The following is a 21,614-nucleotide window of genomic DNA, read 5'->3' as shown; positions in this document are numbered from 1 at the left end:
TATTGTTTTCTATCGGAAGGGCTAGGAACTTATTTTTTTTAAATGAAAGCTGAGATTCTGTCCAGGGTGTGTAGAGTTTTCAAGTCATATATAGGATATTTGAGGATTGTGCCAACAATTTAACCTTTTTTTCTTGGGTTTAACTTAAACGAACTATAGATACTTTATTAACCGAAAAGCAACAGAGCAGCTTGTAAAGTGCCATTGTATGTCTTGGTCCCTCCACAGGGATCTCAGTCTGTTAATTGTACTTCAACTTGTTGGAGGACCCAGGGCTCAGATTAGTGAATTCTGATTAACTGTAAAAAAGTGAACTGCGGTTGTGCTTCTCTTTTTGTGATACTTCTGTATTGCATCATTAGGGCAATTGCTCTTTATTTGAATGGCCTGGGACTGCTGGAAAAGTGAGTTACGTTTTTATTCCCCTTCTAAACCTGTATCTTCTGTCTAATCCATGTAACAATTTGTCTTGCTGAAGCTTAGTTATACAAGTTGTCAGCCAAAATGCATTTACATTATTTTTTTTAGAAATATTATTACTCTAATCCAGTACTTAATTGCAGGGCACCCGAAATATTAATGTCATTTAACTTGCACAGTTGCATGTAGTTATTGCAGCACATATTCTCTTGTAACTAGGAGGCTCCGGAGACTGGGCAATTTACAGTTTGTATTGCACAACTCCCACACAATGGTATGAATTAAAATAGTCTGTGGAGGCAATCCTCCACTCTCTTTATTTACTTGCTTTTGTTTCATGTTAAGTTTGAGTTTAATTTTCCATGAGATTTAAACTGGATGATGTATGCATCACTGCATATTTCAAGAAATGTTTATAAAGTGCTTAATATGCTAATACTATAAAGGCTATTTTGTAAGTAAACTAGTACAGTGGTTCTCAATCAGGGTTTGTGTACCCTCTGAGGGTACACAGAGGTCTTCCAGGAGGTACATCAACTCTTCTATATTTGCCTAGTTTTACAGTAGGCTTCATAAAAAGCACTAGCAAAGTCAGTACAAACTAAAATTTCATACAATGACTTGTTTTTGCTGCTCTATATACTATACACTGAAATGTAAGTACAGTATTTATATTCCAATTGATTTATTTTATAATTATATGGTATAAATGAGAACGCAAGCAATTTTTCAGTAATACTGTGACTGTGGCACTTTTGTATTTTTATGTCTGATTTTATAACAAGTAGTTTTTAAGTAAGATGAAAATTGGGCGCACACAAGAGAAATCAGTTTCCTGAAAGGGATACCCTAGTCTGGAAAGGTTGAGAGCCACTGAACTCGTAAATCACAGTAACTTTCAGTGGTCAATTAGATTAACATACTTGGGAGGTTAGGTCCTAGTAAGGATTCTCATCCATTCAATGACTTCTTGCAATCTGCTTTGGGACTTGGAAGGGATTCAGGACAACATATATTGCATTTCTTCTTCATTCCTTAAAGTGTTCTTATATGGCTGATTTTAAAATCTGTTTTGTTAAACCACAGTTTTGTAGTACTGTATGAGTGTTTTCTGTTTCATAGGTAGGTTTGTGCCTTTACAAATGTGGCAGCTTGTTGAAGTTAGTTATCTATAAGGTCCTAAATTATGACTAGGGCATGGATCACTTGCGGGAGGATTCTCTGCAGCCTGAGGTCTTCAAACCACAATTTGAGGACTTCAATAACTCAGACATAGGTTAGGGGTTCGTTATTGAAGTGGATGGGTGAGATTCTGTGGCCTGCTTTGTGCAGGAGGTCAGACTGGATGATCATAATGGTCCCTTCTGACCTTAAAGTCTATGAGACTGCTAGAGTAGGTGTTACCTATGAATAATTTAGTACAGCATCATATTGCAGACCATTTAGAAGACCTCTGCCAGAGATTCTTGTTGAAATCAACTCGATGATATAAAAGTTCTTTGCTGCACTGATATTTTAGTGTTACCTTTTTGTTCGGTTCTAAGATTTTGTTAAGACTGGAATAAGGGCACAAAGGTAATGTGGATATTTGACAATGATTAACAATAAAAATAACTTTAAGAAATAAAGGATGTTTGGTTTTGAAAACAAACATTTGAAATGTGTGTCTTCAGTGTTAAAATGTGTTCCTTAAATTTTATTTTAAATCTTGTACTGGTTAAATGCAGTTAGCATTTATTCCATTTCGGTTTAGGTAATTGAACTTCTTATTTTAGAAAGCACTTTGTTTTGCTGGCATCCTAATTTATTGTTTTAAATAAATTGTAAGAATAGGGGAAAACAATAGCTCACAGAATGCTTGATTTCAAGAGCAAAATGTTTCATTGCATGTATAATTTTAAGAAGGGCTTCAGTTAATACAAAGCATTAATACGGATACAATGGATGTATATCCATATAACATGAGATTTCTCAGGAGACACTGCTAATGCAGGCATTTGGTACAATTGTAGTTGCTGGAGCTCCTAATACCCACTACTTTGTATATTCCTTTAGGAGGCTTGATTTTTACCACTGAATGCATGATATTTATTTTTCTAAAAGTGCTAAAATAATGTATTTTTTCCCCTCAGCATTGTGGTTCATGAACCAGTTTGATTAGTGACAAAACCCAGCAATAGTAAATGCTAGTATCTGGTGAGGAGCTGCTGGAGGAAGGAAGGAACATACCTACCGTATATACTTGTTCACAAGCCGAATTTTTTTAGTAAAAGAGGGAGGCACCAGAGACGGGGGTCGGTTTATGAACGGGTATAGAGAGGGAGAGGTGGCACACAGCCCCTCTCCCCAAAAGAGGGAGCAGGGAGAGGCAGCAGAGCCGGAAGGGAAGAGGCGGGGCCAGAGTCTCTCCGCTTCTGGCCATGTAGCTCTCCTGTCAGCCTCCGAAGCAGCTGCAGCTCCAGGGCTTGCAGGCTGCAGCCTCACTGCTCGGCCCTGCCCTCCCGGAGCATGCTGCGGCAGCGCCACTCGGCCCTGCCCCACCACCCCCCGGAGCATGCTGCGGCCGCGCTGCCCAGCCTGCCGTAGGAGCTCTAGGCAGACCAGTCTCATCCTCCCCGGTCCTCCCCAGATAAGATGGGAAGTGATGGGATGGGGAGAGTGTGGGGGTCCTGGGCTAGAGGTGAGGTCATGTGGGGGATGGTCACAGGGGTTACTCCTCTGACCCCCAGCTTCTCCCCTGCCGCCCCCTCAAAAAAATTTCCCCACCAGTTGCTGTCCCGGCCTGTCAGGGTAAGCAGCTTGCGTGCAGGACACTTCGTTTACTTAGGTTTACCTTTGTGCCTGCAGACGCTTGAGGTAAACAAACCATCTGGGACCACCAGCGACTTATCCTGATGGCCCAGGAGCCAAAGTTTGCTGAATTATAGTTTAATTATAGTTTAATTATAGTTAATTATAAGTTTGCTGACCCCTGAATTATAGGGTCGGCTTATTAACGGGTTATAAAAATTTTCCATTTTTACTTACCACATGGGGGGGGTCAGCTTATAAATGAACCGACTTATGATTCAGTATATACGGTACATTAGAAATATGGCAAGGGAAGAACAAGCATGTTGAGCATAAAGATCTCTCAGTGGTGGAGGCACCAGCAAGAGAAAATAAATAAGCAAATTAAAAACCTTAAACAAAATATTTTCTCAAAATGGTTGTGTTTGGAAACAATTCTGAAATTCTGGAAAGCTGTAATCTGACACAATGATCTTGTAGTTTTGATATGTGGCTGACTACTTCAGAAACACTTTAGATGCTAAAGATAACAAGTACCCAGGAACACCCATTTGGATTTTAGGATTGTCATGAAATAAACTTTAAGGGAGTGTCTAAATTAAAAACAAAACAAAACAAAAAAAAATCACTGCAAGTAAGGAAACCTGAAAATAGAAAATAAAACTCCTGACTTTGTGCTTTGTTCCTATCCAGAAGGCCTGAAACTTGGTTAGTTGAGAAAGGAAGTGATTAAACAATCCACACACAGTTTAAAACTCTTCTGCTTGTTTTTATTAACATCTGTTTAATTCTAAATGAACACACAAATACCTAGAAAAAAAGGTCTGTCTTTTAAAGATTAACAGATGATGTAAGTGCTATGAAAGCCAAAATGCACACTTGACACCTCCAGACCCCCCCTCCTGCCCCCAAAAGAGACAAGATTTGACATTCTTGCTATTTCTCGGGTTAGAAACAAATGCAGGAAAAAGATATTTTGAGGAAGGAGTTAGTTATTGGACAAACACTTGAGCAAGTATTTCATGAATAAAATACTGGCAGCATAAAGATTGTTGTTGTCATTTCTAATATTAATATTCAGGTGAACAGAATTTTGTCAGAAAATAGTGAACTGTAAGAACAGCTATAGTTACATAAACTTGCTATTTCCATTATTTATAATGGCTAGATTATTTAAACTGTAAAATTCCTTGTATTTTTCTAATGTTTATTACTGTAGCAACATTACCTTTTTATAAATTTGTTAATTTATTTTTGTCTGGAATAGATTTTGAGCAAAACCGGTTAAGTATATTGTAGTGGTATTTGGTAGTTCTGGAAGTGTTGTTTGCCTTTCTGAATAGAGTAGCTCAGAGGGGTCTGTTGAAGGTGGGCAAGGAAAATTCTTGTCATCTATCTTCCTTGGGGTTTGCATACCCATTTCCAAGGACCCTCAGTCCTGGCCAATGTCTTGGTGCAGCTGGCAGAGAGATTTTAAAAACAGGTTGATTTCCTGCCGATAGCTGCTATTGCAGGGAATAAATGGAAGGATTGAGGTTGCCTGTGCTTTCTCTTCTTCCTGCCTGAACTGCTCTGCCTTCCAAGTGCTCTGAAAACAGGGCTGTAGGGGAGTAGATACACCAGGGAAGGTGGCCATGAAGGCCACAGAAACCCTTAGCCCCTGCAATCACTGAGGGGGAGGGGTAGCCAGCCAAGTCTTCCCCCATCCCAATGCTTAGAGAGAGCGAGATTGACCACACAGAAGACAGAAGAGAGACCTACGCTGGGTGATGATTATGGAATACAGATGGACATTGAAGAATCTTGAGGGGAGATGTGGGGATGCATCTGGAAATGGAGACATACAGAGTGGGGACCACAAAGAATGGAACCACAGTGCTCAGTCAGCCTGTGGAACTTGTTACCAATGGATGTTGTGAAGGCCAAAATTACAGTTGCATTAAAAAAAAAAATTAGGTAAGGTCATCAGTGGCTAGTAGACAAGATGGTCAGGGGTGTGACCCCATGCTCCAGGTGACCCTGAGCCTCTGACTGCTAGATGCTGGGACTGAATGACAGGGGATGGATCACTTGATAATTGCCCGGTTCTGTTCATTCCCTTTGAAGCATCTGGCATTGGTCACCATTGGATGACAGATTCCGGGGTAGATGGACCATTGATCTAATCCAGTATGGTCATTCTTATGTCCTTATAATGAAGAAAACGCTCAAAATCTTCAACTGGCCTGAGTGAGAGAAGAAGGGAGAAGGCTGAAGGGGACTGCTGCAGAGAGTGGGACAGAGAGGCCCTAACACTCCACATCCCAGTAGAGAGTAAGTGTGGGAGATTCCCCCGAATATACAGGGGAATGAGCCTGGAAAACACTAGGGCTCCTCACCTATAAAGGCAGGAGGGGGCAGAAAGGGGATGACTTTGAGATTGAGGGAAAAGTGCAAAGGGGAGGAGTAGAAGAAAGGAAGTGTAATAGCAAAGGGGTTAAAGAAAAGGCAGAAAGGAAGAGTCATAAAATGGACAAGAGCAAGACATGGAGACAGGTCACATAGATTGAGCTCTGTGTGTGCAGAGAAAGCAACCTTTTAAAAAAGGAGTGTGACTCATGTAAGATGGGAATGGGAGCGCAGTAGGTTTATGTCCATTTTGGTGAATATTCATTTTTCTGTGCCTTTTTCTTTTTTTGTGCTTCTAAGAAAAAAAAAAGTTTAAAATTCTCCAGGTGTACACAGAACACCCCAGTGGTTGGGAGCCTGATGGCCCCCGATCTGTGGCTTGCTTGGAAAATAGTCCCTGGCATTGAGATAGAGTGACTTGGTTTTACGTACATTTTCTCTCTCCCCCCCCCTCCAAAAGCATCTACATGAGGGCCATTGGCCCAGAACTCCCCAAGGAGGGGTTGTGTTGCAATCCCACGACCTGCACTTGGTTTGGGAGTGTGTGGAATTTATTCCCCTGCACAGCATATAGTTAGCTTGCTATACAAGTACCAATCACTTGGCCCTTGTGTAGGGAAGTATGAATTTCACCCTTTCAGTGGAGGTTCAGTATAAATAGAATTGCAGTTTGCACATTACAATGTATCGAAACAACTTGAGACATTCATTACATTACAGTCTGGAAACAGATGTTCACTGTGAATGGATTCCACTATACTGTAAAATGATAGAACCCTCCTCTGGAGTGCATGCCTCACAGGTTAAGGGTTTTGCCTGCTATCCATATTTTGTACACAACACGAATCATTCTCTTTAAATACTCTGCAAATCTTTCAACCCTCACTACCAAAAAAGAAGAAAAAGTCAGGGAAAATATACCAAATCGTGCTTACGTGGTATTATGAATGAAATTCGCTGCTCATGTAATTCTGCTTAAGTGAATGGAATTAAATTAACAGAGAATTAGGCCCTTTATCTGCACTCACAAGACTTCTGATATGTGATCCACCGTCATGTCTGTGGGCTTGTACAATTTAGCTCCCATCAGTAGATTAAATAAAATTACCCATAACAGACTGGCATGTTCTCTCATTCACAAACCTCCAGGATTTGGCATGTCATTTCTGAGAGGAAGTATTTCTATGATAATGCTTGAATAATTATGGAAACAGAAAGATATAATGTGCGTGGGCATTTTTATGTACAGTAGTTGTGTGTGTATAAAAATTAGCCCTTTCTTTGTATTTCAAATGTAAAATATTTTTCATACCATGGTTGAAAGATAACTAGTATTGTTTTAAACTGCTTAGTTTTATGTAAGGGAGTTGTTAAATAAATGCCATTGTTATGGTACAATCAGTAATCAGAGCTGCACTGAAGACTTTGTGTTTATTTTTTCTTTCTTAGCTTCTATCAAGTGGTGATTTTATGCAATGGCATCAAGCCACAGTTCTTCACCAGTGCCTCAGCCAAACAGCAGAGATGCTTTCTTTAAAAAGGAAATGGATTCTGCTAAACGCTTTCGACCTGTACAGTCACTGCCTGATGTATGTCCCAAGGAACCTACAGGTAATTTTGGCTTGTAAGGCAGATGAAAATACTGTTACAGTCAGTGTCCTGAAAATTAACCTGAAAATAGTTAACGAAGTTCTTGTTTTCTGGATAATACTATGAAATAAAATGATGTATTTATAGGTGGAGTGGGATTCTACTTACTCCACCTCAAAAAACACCTAATTTTGTTTTTGGAGCACTGGAGATCTCCTGATTTCCACCCTATTTATATCTCCACCTCACATTGAAGTAGGGTGACCAGATGTCCTGATTTTATAGGGACAGTCCCGAATTTTGGGTCTTTTTCTTATATAGGCTCCTATTACCCCTTCCCCTGTCCTGATTTTTCACCTTTGCTGCCTGGTCACCCTACATTGAAGTCAACATCCTTATTATGAAGGAGAAGAGGGTGAGACTTCTTTCAGAGCCTGTGAAAGATCAGCCAGAGTATAGTTGTGAGACAGACAATTCTCGCCCTGCGGGGCTAACTGCATTGCTTCTGTGACACTCCCTAATCCTTCTGATGTGGGGAGCAAGAGATCAAGATGGGTAACTCTGGCACTCCCATAAGGCGCTTTCGTGGTTATATTGACAGCTGCCATATGGAATGCTGAGGGTAAGGAGTGTAAAGTGGGGAAATAGTGGAATTCTAAGAATTCTCTTAAAGAAACACGTGAGAACCTTAACTGTAGTTCTAGGTTGCTGGATGCAGTAGTTTTTCAATTTAATATATTTAGTATATCAAGTCTACAGACTTCTGTCTTTCAAAGGGTGCCTGAAGAATTAATTGATATTTGTGTGAACATATTGACAGAATGTACGCCACTACTCTGCTATAACGTGGTCGTGGGATGCCAAAAATCCCTACCACATTATAGTTGAAACCCCGTTATATCAGGGTAGAGGTGGCAGGGCTCCGGCGGTGATTTAAAGAGCTCTGGGCTCCAGCCGCTGCAGGGAGCCCCAGGCCCTTTAAATTGCCAGTGGAGCCCCGCTGCCACAGCCCCAGGATAGCAGTGGCAGGGCTCCAGCAGTGACTTAAAGGCCCCAGGGCTCCCTGCAGCAGCCGGAGCCCCAGGCCCTTTAAATCACTGGTGAGCGCCGCTGCCACAACCCCGGGGTGGCGGCAGCAGGGCTCCAGCGTGCTTTAAAGGGCCCGGGGCTCCCTGCAGCAGCTGGAGCCCCGGACCCTTTAAAGCACCACCCAAGTCCCGCTGCTACCGCGCTATATGCGAACCCGTGTTATATTGGGTTGTGTTATAGCAGGGTAGAGGTGTACCTCTAATTGCATGTTTAAACCTTGGTTTGTGCAATCTAAACACAAAAATGTGAGTGTGTTAGATTATTGGGGAAGAGGATTGTGAATCTTGGTACGCAATCCTTTCTGTAGATAATTCTGATGCTTTACGTAAATAAAAAATAAAATTTTGAAATTTGTTGTTTGCTTCAAGAATTACATTGAGTTTACTATGAAAAAAGTACTTTCAGGTTTTTGTCTTAATGGACTGTCTTATCTTTTGTGCTTATAGGTGATCCTAATAGTTTAAGTGACAGCCCATCTCTAGTTGCAGATCAGCATAGATGGACAATTTATCATTCCAAAGTAAATCTCCCAGCGGCGCTAAATGATCCTAGGTTGGCAAAAAGGGAATCCGATTTCTTTACAAAAACATGGGGACAGGACTTTGTGGACACAGAAGTCGCACCTTCATTCTACCTCCCACAGATCAACAAGGAAAATTTTGCATTATATCAACAGGAAATAATTCAGGTAAAGTACCAAAGTTAGGTACATTATGGGTTAAAAAAGAAACTTCAGAGCCATTTGAGTCTGACACCACTAACTGATCGTACCCATTAATAGTCCATCATATTGCCTAATAACTACCGGTCTACCTCTATGCTAGTTGGCTCTTCTCTTGACCTCGGTATGGTGTGCTGTAAGTTCACCATTCTTAGCATTAAAAGCATTGTCTAAATTCTCTCTCCCTGCTATTTCATTATTTTTAGTTCCTGAGTGCTATACTCTTGTTTTAAATGTACAGACCTTATAATTGCTGTTCATCTTCGCTATTTCCTTTGGGTATTGAAAACTTCACGAATTATTCTTAAAGGATTATTCAGTAGTTACACTCTATAATGTAAAAAAAAATCCAGTCACCTGATCAAATGTAAAACATGACTAAATTGTTGCTAAGAATGTCTTTAAAATGACCTGTACAAAACACTTAAATATAAAATAATGAAGTAGGAAACAGACTATTGCCATCTGGTAAAAGCCAGAGCTGTTTTTAGATTTTAAAAAAAGAATCACAGCGTAAAAGAAGATGTGCAAATCTGCTGTGTTCTCTGTTTCTTTGGCTGTAGCTTCCTTTAACTTTCGGCTGCTGTGACAACGCTTCCTGCTGAGTGTAGTGCTTACTCTTGTGAATAGTCCTACTGAAGTCAATAGGATTATTTATGGTAGAGAGCAGTATGCTTGGTTGCATTTGCAGGACTGGGCCCCAGAATGGTAGTCTTGAAGTGTTATACAATTGTCCAGTTCTGATTAATGAACATATTAAAGGTATTTTTAAATACTACCACCTATATATAATTTCCTTGTTTAATTTATGTATTCAGATTAGGTGAATTATTCTGTATTCATGTTTCTGCAGGTTTTTTTAGTCATCTTTTCCCCTACAAATACATGTTATTTGGGTACAAGCTACAAAATTACAAGAGAGAGGGCTTTAATGCAGATTTAAAACAATCCATCATATTATTATTATTTGTATTATTGTAGCACCTAGGAGGTCGTGTCATGGTCCAGGACTCCACTGCAGCAGTCACTATGCAAACACAGAACAGAACATACTGAACAAACTTGGTTTAAGAGCCAATAACAAACATTAAAAAATTTCAGCATTATAAACCCTTAAAACACTAGTTTGGGGAGTATAAAAAGGTTTAACTGTTCTGCATCAAAATGATAATAGTACGGGTAAAGTATGGGGGGAAGAATTGTGTTTTAGAGCCATATGTTTGTATAGCGAATATTACAAAAATGTAGTAAGCTGTTGCATTAAATTGAAATGTAACTATTTGATTGTGAAAATAAACAGTGTATTGGAAGGAAAGGCATGAGTTGTCCGTGAAAGAATTTCTGATAGATCTTGCAGCTTCAGCCTGCTATGAAAAAATAATCTCTGAAGAAGAGGACAAAATAGAAGAGTTTTACAAGATGTGGAACCCATGTTTAAGCTTTATAAGTAAAAATAGAAGCCTAGCTTAGCTAAATGCGGTGTAAGGTTTCACTATGGTATATATAAGTAAGGTGGGGGAAGATATTTTTATACATTACATTTGAGGGGAAGGTCAGTAAAAGGATGTTTTTATTTTAGTATAGGATAATTTGCAGATTAGACTGCAAATAAATAATGTCTGTAAGTGTGTTACTGCCCTCACTGGATATTTATATTTCATTTTGTGGGGAGGAGAATTTAGATCATATGTCTTGAATAGTTTCATTGTCTCTCTTTCTGAGATGTGAAATCAACAAAGAAATAACATACCAACCAAATAACAAACAAGGATTTCAACCTCCAGAGTTGTCATTCTGGCACCTTTCACATGTACTTAAAATTGTAAGAGGGAAAAAATTAGTTATGAAGTTGTCAGAATTATTTGGCATAATGTAATATCTTAGATTGAAAATGTTCTGAATATTCCCTTTAAAAGAAAAAGAGATTTTTTCATTATTGTATTAGTGTCAGAGTAGTTCTTTAATATCTTTTCTCTTTTATAGAGAGAGAAGATTCATGAAAGATGCAAGAATATTTGTCCTCCTAAAGATACCTTCGACAGGACTCTATTACATACTCATGGTAAACACCTAGTCTTCTTTTACTTGTTAAAAAGACATTTTCTTTTCTATAATAGATAACATAACATACTAGTCATCTCCTTTGTTGTTTGTAAGATATTACCTGCAGAAATAGCTGCTGGTGATTTATTTGTAATGATCACTGAAAATCCAGGTATGACTGGGTAGAGGCGTAGGTCAAAAAACTAGTGAGTCCTGTTCCTGAATTCTTCCTTGACATTTCTGCATTCACAACCTGAAATTACATCCATGACACTGTTTCCTTTAACTTCCTCTTCTTAAAGAAAGAAAAAAAAAAAAAAGAAGACGATGACTAAAAAGAAACTAGATTATAGGATTGTGCTGAGTTTCTGGCTACTTTTCATGTTCTGAGTAATGAAGAATGGCCCTGCTAATGGAGAAGAAAAATTGGAATTTGTGACATTGTGGCATCCCTGACATATTGAAAGATCATCATTAGCAAAGGCTGCTTGCATGGTTCTTTTAATGGAGTCTGTAGCTGTAACAGGACTGTTTCTCCTGATATATTTTTGGCTTTGTAGTGAAGTATCTCAGGTGATCAAGGATTGGGAATAGGCTAAAAAGACAGCAGAGGAAGTGTAATGAACAATCTGAAGTTAGCTTGGATTACTTCTTTCTTTCAGTTTCCCAAAAGAGAGTTTCCCTGGCGAAGCACTGCTCACTGAGTGAAAGTTGGTCTGCATCCCCTGTTCCTAGTAACTACAGAATGCTTCCATGATTTGATTTACTCCATTGGATTCAGCTCGTCTTGTTAGGCTTTCTAATACCTCTATTACCAGTTTTTTTCCTTTCCATGAATAGTGAAGTCCAACTTTTTTGTCTTTCATTGTTGAAGTTCTTGAGAACTAACTCTTATATTTAGCTATGCTTTACCTTTGCCAGGACAGTAATATCCTTCCTCTGTTAACTGCCCATAGTACTACACAGGGGACCTTGAAAGTGTAATATTATTGAACAATATCACAGTTTTTGAATGGATAGCCTTTATTGCAAATGAGTACTGTACTTGTTAAAAGTCTGTTAAGGACTGTATCTAGCCCCCAGCAGCACCCAAGAAGGCTTGAGTAGGAATAACTATCCTGAGGAAAGGTTGGTCTGCTATGCAAAGCCAAACAGGATAAAAATCTCTGCACAAGGGAGTTGGAGAGTGGTTTTGGGAGAACACACCTTCAGTAAACTCTCTCTCCACTCACTGCAGTTCCCAGTGTTGGAGTTGCCTATCTTTCTCCAGTCCTAGACAACGCAACCTGGGGTCTCTCAGCTATGAGAGTTCCTACAGCCTGAGATTGAGGCCAGAAGGCTGCGTGATGGTTCCTGGGCTGCGTTGTCTTTTGTATTTAATAAAGTAACAATCCTGCAGGCAAGAGAGGTGCTGGAGATGGTAAAAGGTCCCTTTCACGATGGTGGTTATGAGAGGAGAAGGAGACCTTCCAAGTGAGCTATGGACTTATTTCATCTACCTCCCTTTTTGGCCTGATGGGACTCCGTACACTCTGATTGAGCTCCTCTTATGTGACTGAATTAAAGTGGATGGAGCCCTAAGAATGTGAAATCCTCCCGCTTCCCAATGGGGCCAGGGCATAGAGCTCCAGTGCAGCTCTTCTTCTGTCCTGATTATTTCCTTCCCTCTGCGACCACCCCTTGTGACCATCACTTCAGCCTATGGACTAGAACAGTGCTACCTCTGTGTCACTTGCACAGAGTGTTAGGGTCGCTGAATCTGTGTGGATCCTGTGGTCCCTCTCCATCACCACCCTATGTGCATCTCCCCTCCGGGTCTAACCCAGTGTGACTGCTCCACCGGTGACCTTCCTAGAGAGCACCAATGGGAAGCTTAAGTGGTGCAGAGCCTTATGCTGGTCCTCACCAACAAGATAAATTTCACCCTGAGTGAGTTTGAAGCACTGGGTTTCTTTTATAATATGAATAATACCTTTATTTTTAAAGTAGTCAAACTTGGACACATCTGAGTGCTGCACAGAAACTGTAGCTAAATCCCAAAAAATTACAAAGGGCAACGAGGCCTTTAATTGCTGATTATTGAAATTAATTGTTTTAATAAGTTTGCTGATGACTGACTATAGAAGACTGCAATGTAGTCTTATATTTATCATGCTAGTTTACTTATATTTTATTTATTTTTAGATAAATCCAGGACAGATCTGGAACAAGTACCTAAGGTATGATTGCAGTACTGTATAGGCTTTATTAAGGAAAAATGTGCTTGTCAGATTTCTAGGGTATGTGTGCATATGTATGAAGGAGAACTATTTTAATAGGTATCCTCTTAGCCTCCTAAATTGCAGTAATTCACATGGAACTTAGACAATGTAATCCAAATGGATAATCCTTAAATTTGTTGGCTATTTTTGTCTCCTGAGCTGTATTTATTCTTTTAGCAGGCATTGAAAGTAAAACACATCTGCCATTATTTTCAGGCACAAATAGACAACCACACTGCTTTCTACTGAAGCGTGGCCACGGTCCGCTGGGTACATTTTCCAGAAAAGAAATTTCTGGGAGGAAGGAAGATTTGGGGGGCAAGATGAGGAGTTTGGTGCACGTTTTTGAAGTTACTGTGTAGATCTGAGTCTCTCACTATTTATTGTAGCACCTAGGAACCCTAGTTAAGGATTAGGGCCCCATTGTGTTAGGCACTGTGCAGACAAGTCGCTAAGAAGACCATTCCTGCCCCAGTCAGTTAACAGTCTACATGACAGCTAGGTTGTAACAGGTGGTCAAAACAGACAAACCTATGTTCCATTTTATTCAAGCTGAAAAAACTGTCCAGTTGATAAGTTATTAGCAGGTAAACAGTTTAATGTTGATCACTGTGCATGTCCTGAGGTGTAGCTAAAGTAGCTTTCACTGTAACGTTTAAAGTTAAGGCCAAGGAACAGACGGTGAATGGGAAGGAGATGGTTCAGTCCTCCTGGAAGTTCCAGGCATTATATCCGTTTTAAGGAGTTAACTTAAGCCAGATGCAGATGCTTCGGAGACAATGCTTCATTGAGATGAACAGAAGCAGGGACAAAATTATTTGGCTTTTAATGGCCAGAGTTGCTGCACTGTGCCTGGGGAGGTAGGCTTTGGAGCTGTGCAGGGGTTGTGCACCCATATCCTGTATTCTGCTGAGTCCAGTTCTCCACCGTGGGAATCTAAGAGCCGTGCTGTTCCACCGTGGGAATCTAAGAGCCGGATTCAGTGAATTAATTGCAATATGGATCCACCACCTGGAGGAAGCATTAGGAATGTGTAGCCTATTCCAACTTTAGGGATGGAGTACCAGCAGTGGAGCATCTCCACTGCTGAAGAATGTCCCAAAGAAGAATTCATTCCTGTCCCATGGAGGACCTCCCCTGAGTACAGCTTAGGATATGGGACTTGGGCAGTTTGTACTTCTGTACCATCAGGCTGTTTACCTGCAGATTCAGGAAGAGAACCCTGCACTTGGTCACATTCACTTCACAGCTGGAAAGTTGGTTACAAGCATAAGGGCTAGATTGATTATTTATTTATTTTTGTCAATGAAAATGTAGCTTTTAGAGAAACTGATGGATAGGACCCCCAGAGAATGTGTCAAACCTGGGTTTGTTTGTGTGCACTTTGTTTTAGAAGGGTAGGGAATAGTGACAAGGAAAGGAAAGCAGAGACAAGAGAAAGATGTATTTACTTCTTTTTGTTTCAGATTTTTATGAAACCAGATTTTGCCTTGGAAGATTCCTTAACGTTTAATGCCGTTTTACCATGGTCTCACTTTAATACTTCTGGAGGAAAAGGAAATCGTGATGCAGCTTCCTCAAAGTTGCTGCAAGAAAAGGTAAATCTCAATATAGTAAACTGTTATTCAGTGCAGCTGTTCACTGGTTACAAAGAAAACAGTTCTAGATGAGGCCACTGCCACTGTTCTCTGCACGTTACACAACACATTAATTTTATGGCCCAGATATTACTTCAATCGACCTAAGATGCCATTGGGGGCCACCTTTCTGAGAAGAGAATTTTTTTTAAATAAACATTTCTGCCAAGGGTAGGGCCAACAAGTGACCATTGTTACATACAATGTAAAGATATTCTAATAGTAACGACTAAAGCAATCAGAGAGGACAATCCTCATTAAGAACTTCTTTTGTGGCTGTTTTGAATATGAATAGTGATTACAGGAGGAATGAGTGCCTGATATGTATGTTGACAGTCCAGTAATGGTGCAACTTTTTCAAAACTTTCAGAAAAACCCCAGATTTAAGGCAGAGTGTGCTGTGCACTGCAAGGAAGTAGTAGGAAATAGTAAGCCTTCCTGGTAGCTAGCTTCCTGTTATCTTTCATGCATCATACCGTAGGTACTGCTTCCTTTTGCAGTTTCTATTGTAGCTGAATCACACATGCGCTGGGAGCACTGTAGAGCTTGATGGCAGAGTACTTTCATCCACATGGAAAATAGGGGTCTTTGGGCTAATCACACTCAGAATTGTCATTATTTTAAAAATTGTACATATGCAATGGAAAAAGAAAAAAAAAAAAAAGCAGACACTTGTTTTGTTGGTATAAATACTCTTTAGATCCTTCCAAAACTTTAAAATATTGTGATGTGTTTTGTTTTTAATTTAAACATTTTCCCTCTTATGTGCAATGGCTTTTAGGAACTTACCCTTAAATCTGTAGGTGATGATTGGAAAAAACAGCATTAGCTTCTCCATCACTAAGTTCTTGCAACTCTGCCTTTCCTTAACCATGGCAGTGGACATGAAATTGCAACAAACTGTATAAGATGCCATTGAAGTGATTACTATCTGACAATGAAACTTCAGCTTTAAGAATGTATGTAACTTGCAGAGAGTGGCTAGGCCAGGATCTTAGGCAGTTGGACAGAAATGAAGCAGGAGTTCTAAGTTTTTTTCTCCCCAGTGCAACCAAAATAAGGACTAGCATAGTCTCTATCCATGTTTCCTTCCTGCAGCTTAACAGACTTGAAACACTAAAACAGGCATTAGAATGTTAATGAGGCAGCTCTGATGCTTTCATTAATACCTTCTGATTCCTGGCTTCCTTATAATTTTGCTGCTCAGTTCATTTGAGCCCCAAATCTTTTTAAGGCCCTGAGCCTCAAAATCCCCATGGCACTGTCTAGATCAGTGAGCCTTTCCTATGGGCATACTGCATTATGGTTGCTGGGTGGAAGGAATTTGTAAATAAGCCTATTGCACTTAGACCAAGATTTGCATAGTCCATTGAGGCTGTAAATCCTAAATGAAATAGTTGTGAGAAGGAACAACATTTTGGGGCTGATTTTTCAGAGCTATTTAACAGCCACAGCTCCTGTTGAAGTCATTGTGATCTTCAGGTGTTCCGCACCTCTAAAAGTCAGGCCATTCGGGTATTAGCATTCAAATGATGTATTCACCGAGTTGTTTCAATTTGAATAAAGTAGGGCCAGACCAACAGTCTGATAACAGTGCAGCAAAGGCACTGACTTCTAGTTTTCTCTGGGGGTGCTGCACCCCTGCTCTGCTCTGAGGTCCTGCTTCTGCTCCGCCCCTTCCTCTGAGGCCCCACCTTTGTCCTGCCTCTTCCTGCCCCACTCCACCCCTTCCCTGAGACCCTCATCTGCTCGCTGCTCTCCGCCCTCCCCAGAGCCCCGACTGTCAATCAGCCTTTTGGTAGTGTGGCCGAACAGCTGTGGCTGGTGGGTCCTGAGCACCCACTCTTCTTTTTCCATGAACGCTCCAGCACCAGAGCACCCATGGAGTCGGCGCCTATGTTGTGGGAGGTCCCCACCATGGTGTAGCAGCCTTAGTGCATGATAGAGTTAAGTACATGTGCTATTCTCATTTCCAGTACCCAGCACGCCCTCTCAGCTAGTTGCTATAATGTAGAGGAGTTAATGTCTGGCCTCTGAGATACAAAACCTTGGGTAGGTTTGTTTAATTGCTTGCTTTTCGGCAAGCAGTACTTCGCAAGCATGATTTCACCAGGAAGGAGATACACTAGCTCAGGGGTCGGCAACCTTTCAGAAGTGGTGTGCCGAGTCTTCATTTATTCACTCTAATTTGAGGTTTTGTGTGCCTGTAATACATTTTAATGTTTTTAGAAGGTCTCTTTCTGTAAGTCTATAATACAGAACTAAACTATTGTCATATGTAAAGTAAATAAGGTTTTTAAAATGTTTAAGAAGCTTCATTTAAAATTAAATTCAAATCCGGAGCCCGGTGGCCATGACCCGGGCAGTGTGAGTGCCACTGAAAATCAGCTCTCGTGCCGCCTTTGGCACATGTGCCATAAGTTGCCTACCCCTGCATTAGCTCAACCTTCCCAGTGCTTTTTGAACTCACTAACAAAACTAGGTAGTTATTCATTTGCCACCATGGCAACAGCTTTTAATCCAGTGTTATAGTGGCCACAGTCAGCTGATCATTATAGCACAAAGAAATGTACTTGTAGAAATAATTCAAAATTATACTCAGAAAATGTATTTTAGTGTTTTTGTAGTGGGAGATATTTGCCAGGTGTTACAACATACAGTTGTTGTTTTTTTTCTCTCTCTCAAGCTGAGCCATTATCTGGATATTGTGGAAGTAAATATTGCTCATCAAATTTCTCTACGCTCAGAAGCATTTTTTCATGCAATGACCTCTCAGCATGAATTGCAGGACTACCTCAGGAAAACCTCCCAGGCTGTAAAAATACTTCGAGATAAAATCGCCCAAATTGATAAAGTAATGTGTGAAGGATCTCTTCAGGTTTTAAGACTGTCACTCACCAGAAATAACTGTGTGAAAGTGTACAATAAACTGAAGTTAATGGCTACTGTACACCAAACGCAGCCTACAGTACAGCTGTTGTTGTCCACCTCTGAATTTGTTGGCGCATTGGACTTAATAGCAACAACGCAGGAGGTACTTCAGCAGGAACTTCAGGGCGTTCACAGTTTCCGGTAGGTGACATTCACAAAAGTAATAAAATGACATATAAATCCATGTTGAATAATGTCAAGCGGTTATATTAGTCTAAGAACACAAGACCATACTGGGTCAGGCCAAAGATCCATATAGCGAAGGGTTCCACAGACTGACTGACTGCATTGTGTGAAGAAGTGCATCCTTTTGTTTGTTTTAAACCTGCTGCCTATTAATTTCATATGGTGACCTCTAGTTCTTGTGCTATGAGAAGGAGTAAATAACATTTCCTTATTCACTTTCTCCACACCAGTCATGATTTTATAGACCTCGATCACATCTCCCCTTAGCTGCCTCTTTTCCAAGCTGAAAAGTCCCAGTTTTATTAGTCTCTCCTCATACAGAAGCCATTCCATACTCCTAATAATTTTTGTTGCCCTTTTCTGAACCTTTTCCAATTCCAATATATCTTTTTTGAGATGGGGCAACCACATCTATACGTAGTATTCAAGATGTGGGAGTACCATGGATTTATATAGAGGCAATATGATATTTTATACCTTATTATCTATCCCTTTCTTAATGGTTCCCAACATTCTGTTTGCTTTTTTAACGGCCGCTGCACACTGAGTGGATGTTTTCAGAGAACTATCCACAATGACTCCAAGATCTCTTTCTTGAGTGGTAACAGCTAATTTAGACCCCATCATTTTATATGTATAGTTGGAATTATGTTTTCCAATGTGCTTTCCTCTGCATTTATCAACATTGAATTTCATCTATCATTTTGTTGCCCAGTCACTCAGTTTGAGAGATCCTTGTGTAGCTCTTCGCAGTTTGCCTGGGGCTAAATTTTGTATGCTTAAACTGAATCTGCTCTTATTCCTGTTCGTTCTTGGGTAACACTATTTAGAAAAATACTATATAATTACTCTGTAGTGTCCCCTATCAGTGGAGTCCATAAATTAGTGGTGAGTGTATATTGGGGAGAAGGATTTTTTTAAGGCACTTGAATATCTATATGCTTTACATTACATATAGGGGTCCCAATCAGAACAGAAGCTGCATTATACTGGGGGTGTATGACATGCAGAGACATAATATCTATCCTGACCTGCATAAGAAATGTCAATATAATAGGATGCCTTTCAGAATATGATATGCCTAAAGAATATTTCCTATGATATATATGATAAATGAGTTCATCTAATAAAACTGTATAATGTACAAAGTTACCATTTTGGTGGAATATAATCAGAAATAATCTACACTGAATTTGTACCGAAACTGAATAGTGTCAGCCAGAGTGCTGAGATTCTATATATTGAGATCCATACCTTTATAGTTTTTCTTAATGATGCAGTTTCTGTATTTTGGGGTTTCTGGATGTCTGATTTGCATAATAGCTATATGTTATTACTAAGGCTGTGAGTCTTTCATGGAAGTCATGGGTTCCGGGACTTCCACGGCTGGTGCGGCTGATCCCAGGGCCGCCCAAGCAGCTTGGGCAACCCTAGGGCCAGCCGCACCAGCCGCTGCTCCGGCAGCCCCAGGCAACTGGTCCCAGACACTGCCCCAGAGCAGTAGTACGGGAGCAGCAGCGGCATCCCAGGCCGCCCCCTGCCTGGAGGAGCAGCAGCGGGGCCTCGGGCTGCCCCCACCCAGGAGCAGCAGTGGCGGAGGCAGGGCCCCAGGCTTCCTTCCATGCCCAGGAGCAGCAGCGACCACTGGAGAACCTCCCCCACCTCAGCACCTAAGATTTAGTTAGGGGATTTTTAGTAAAAGTCACGGCCGTGACTTTTTGGTTATTGCACTTGACTTTTACTAAAAATATCCGTGAGTAAATTGTAACCTTAGTTATTACTTAGTAACTGTACTCTGAATATGCAAAACTCTCTACTCTGGCTACTGTAATCTCTCAGCTCTGATTTGCTCCTCTACTCAGAATTTTTAAGATTTTTGCTAGTAACAAAAATGGCTACCTCAGTAATTCCCTTCCAACTGATGCAGAAAAATTCATAAAATTTGCACAGAAGAGAAGAATGTGAAAAAATAAAGAGTGGGGCTATCAAACTACTGGAAGGAAAAGTGGTTTTTAAAAATGTGTTAGTTTAATTCCCCCAGACCGCTGGTAGGGCTGGGGGTGGTACAGCCACACCGGAGGACTCCTAAATCCTGGTGTAGGGGACGTGCTGGAAATAGGAGATAGTGCTGCCGCCAGCACTTTATTTGGAATGAAAGAGGTGCTGGGGCTAAAGCAGTTTTTTTACCTTCATAACTGAAGTACCAAGCCTACAGGTGCCAGGGCTCAGCCCTGACAAGCCGTGGCACAAGTCAGGCACTGACTGCGGCCCATAGGGCAGCCTGGGGAAGCTACCGTCATTTGACCCCTGGTGCTGTCTAAGCTACACTGGGGAGCTCTCTAACCCCCAGAGCAGCCTAAGATCAGGAAGGTTCAAAGGTGGCTTTTAAAGCCATAAAAGCGCCCCCCCCACATACACATCTCAGTTGTGAGTTCTGTTCTGTGCCTCTTAGAGGCACAGCACATAATCTTGTGCATAATCTCTGACTGGCATGCAAACGTTTCACTGCGTACAAAGGAAAAACATGATGCCAAAAGACCAAAATCTTCAAGAAAACTCTGACAGAAGCTAATTTTAAAAATCCACTCATCACACAAAGACTTCACCTTATTCACAGAAATATTGAATGGTGTTTCAATTTTGTCTTCAGTAACAAAGCTGCAACAGCCAAGTGAAACAACTTGTAAGCAGGTAGTAATGATTTTAAATAAACTTGCGGATACTCTGGGATAGCGTCTCTGACAGCTCGTGGAGTTTGCCTCTTGTATTGGAGATCATCAGTTTAAATTTAGCAGCATTACAGCATAATTTGTTGTCAAACAATTAACAATACCCAAAGCAAACATACATAACAAAATGACTCTGCTTTTATAATGCTACATCCAGACAGCAGTCATATAAACTGGCTTCTGGTTATAACACAAAATAAAAGTTTCTTAACTCTGCCCTGTTAGAAGAGGGGCAGGAAAGGGATACCACAAGTATTGAAAAACTTGCGTAATCTAATTTGGGATCATGAGCATTTATATGTATAATTATGGTTGTATGGCATTACAATAGGGGAAAATTGAGTTTGTGTGGATGCCTTAAATGTGCATTTCCAGACCTTGAAAAGTTTGTATTACTTTTTAAGTGTAACCTTAACTCTGAATTTCCTGGGTTTATAAAGCTTGTTTTTTGTAATTTTTTTTTTTTTACCCAAAATTACTGATATGTACTCTGAGACGTAACACTGTCTTAACATGTTTTTTTGGGAAGGAGTGGAGGGGAATTTTTGATAGTATTTTGTCTTTACTTATCTTTACGCAGTGTCTCTACATGTGTGTAAATAATTTGCTATTTATATAGAGAGTACTTAGAAATGAATAGAAAAATACATCTGGATTTAGAATAGTTGTAACTTTTTATCTCATACTCTCACCTGGGAAAATTTCCATGTCTGACGGTTACACCGTCTACATGTGATGTAATTCTCCCTTAATATGGGTGAAGTCATAGATTAGGGTCTTTTTTATTGCAGCATATTTTTTATTGAGCAGTTTATTATTCTTGAATATT

The 21,614-nt window shown here is 40.3% G+C and overlaps 1 protein-coding gene across 7 annotated transcripts in view; it reads left to right on the top strand.

Moving 5' to 3' along the window:
- Nucleotides 1–21,614, top strand: part of VPS54 (VPS54 subunit of GARP complex) — a 73,101-nt gene that overhangs the window by 9,674 nt on the left and 41,813 nt on the right. For 5 of the 7 annotated variants that reach the window (XM_050952043.1, XM_050952045.1, XM_050952044.1 and 2 more), the window contains exons 3-8: nt 7,048–7,209; nt 8,724–8,965; nt 10,982–11,060; nt 13,226–13,260; nt 14,769–14,900; nt 17,626–18,011. In XM_050952043.1, coding sequence (XP_050808000.1) covers nt 7,074–7,209; nt 8,724–8,965; nt 10,982–11,060; nt 13,226–13,260; nt 14,769–14,900; nt 17,626–18,011 — 1,010 coding nt within the window. In that variant the 5' untranslated portion in view covers nt 7,048–7,073. Of the gene's footprint in view, nt 1–5,316; nt 5,524–7,047; nt 7,210–8,723; nt 8,966–10,981; nt 11,061–13,225; nt 13,261–14,768; nt 14,901–17,625; nt 18,012–21,614 lie in introns of all 7 variants that reach the window. The other 2 variants (XM_050952042.1, XM_050952041.1) reach the window with 2 other exon arrangements.

This window comes from Gopherus flavomarginatus, chromosome 4 (genome assembly GCF_025201925.1).
Source record: "Gopherus flavomarginatus isolate rGopFla2 chromosome 4, rGopFla2.mat.asm, whole genome shotgun sequence".
Classification (NCBI taxonomy): domain Eukaryota; kingdom Metazoa; phylum Chordata; order Testudines; family Testudinidae; genus Gopherus; species Gopherus flavomarginatus.
Note: the sequence above shows the minus strand (reverse complement) of the source record. Positions and strands in the feature narration are given on the sequence as shown.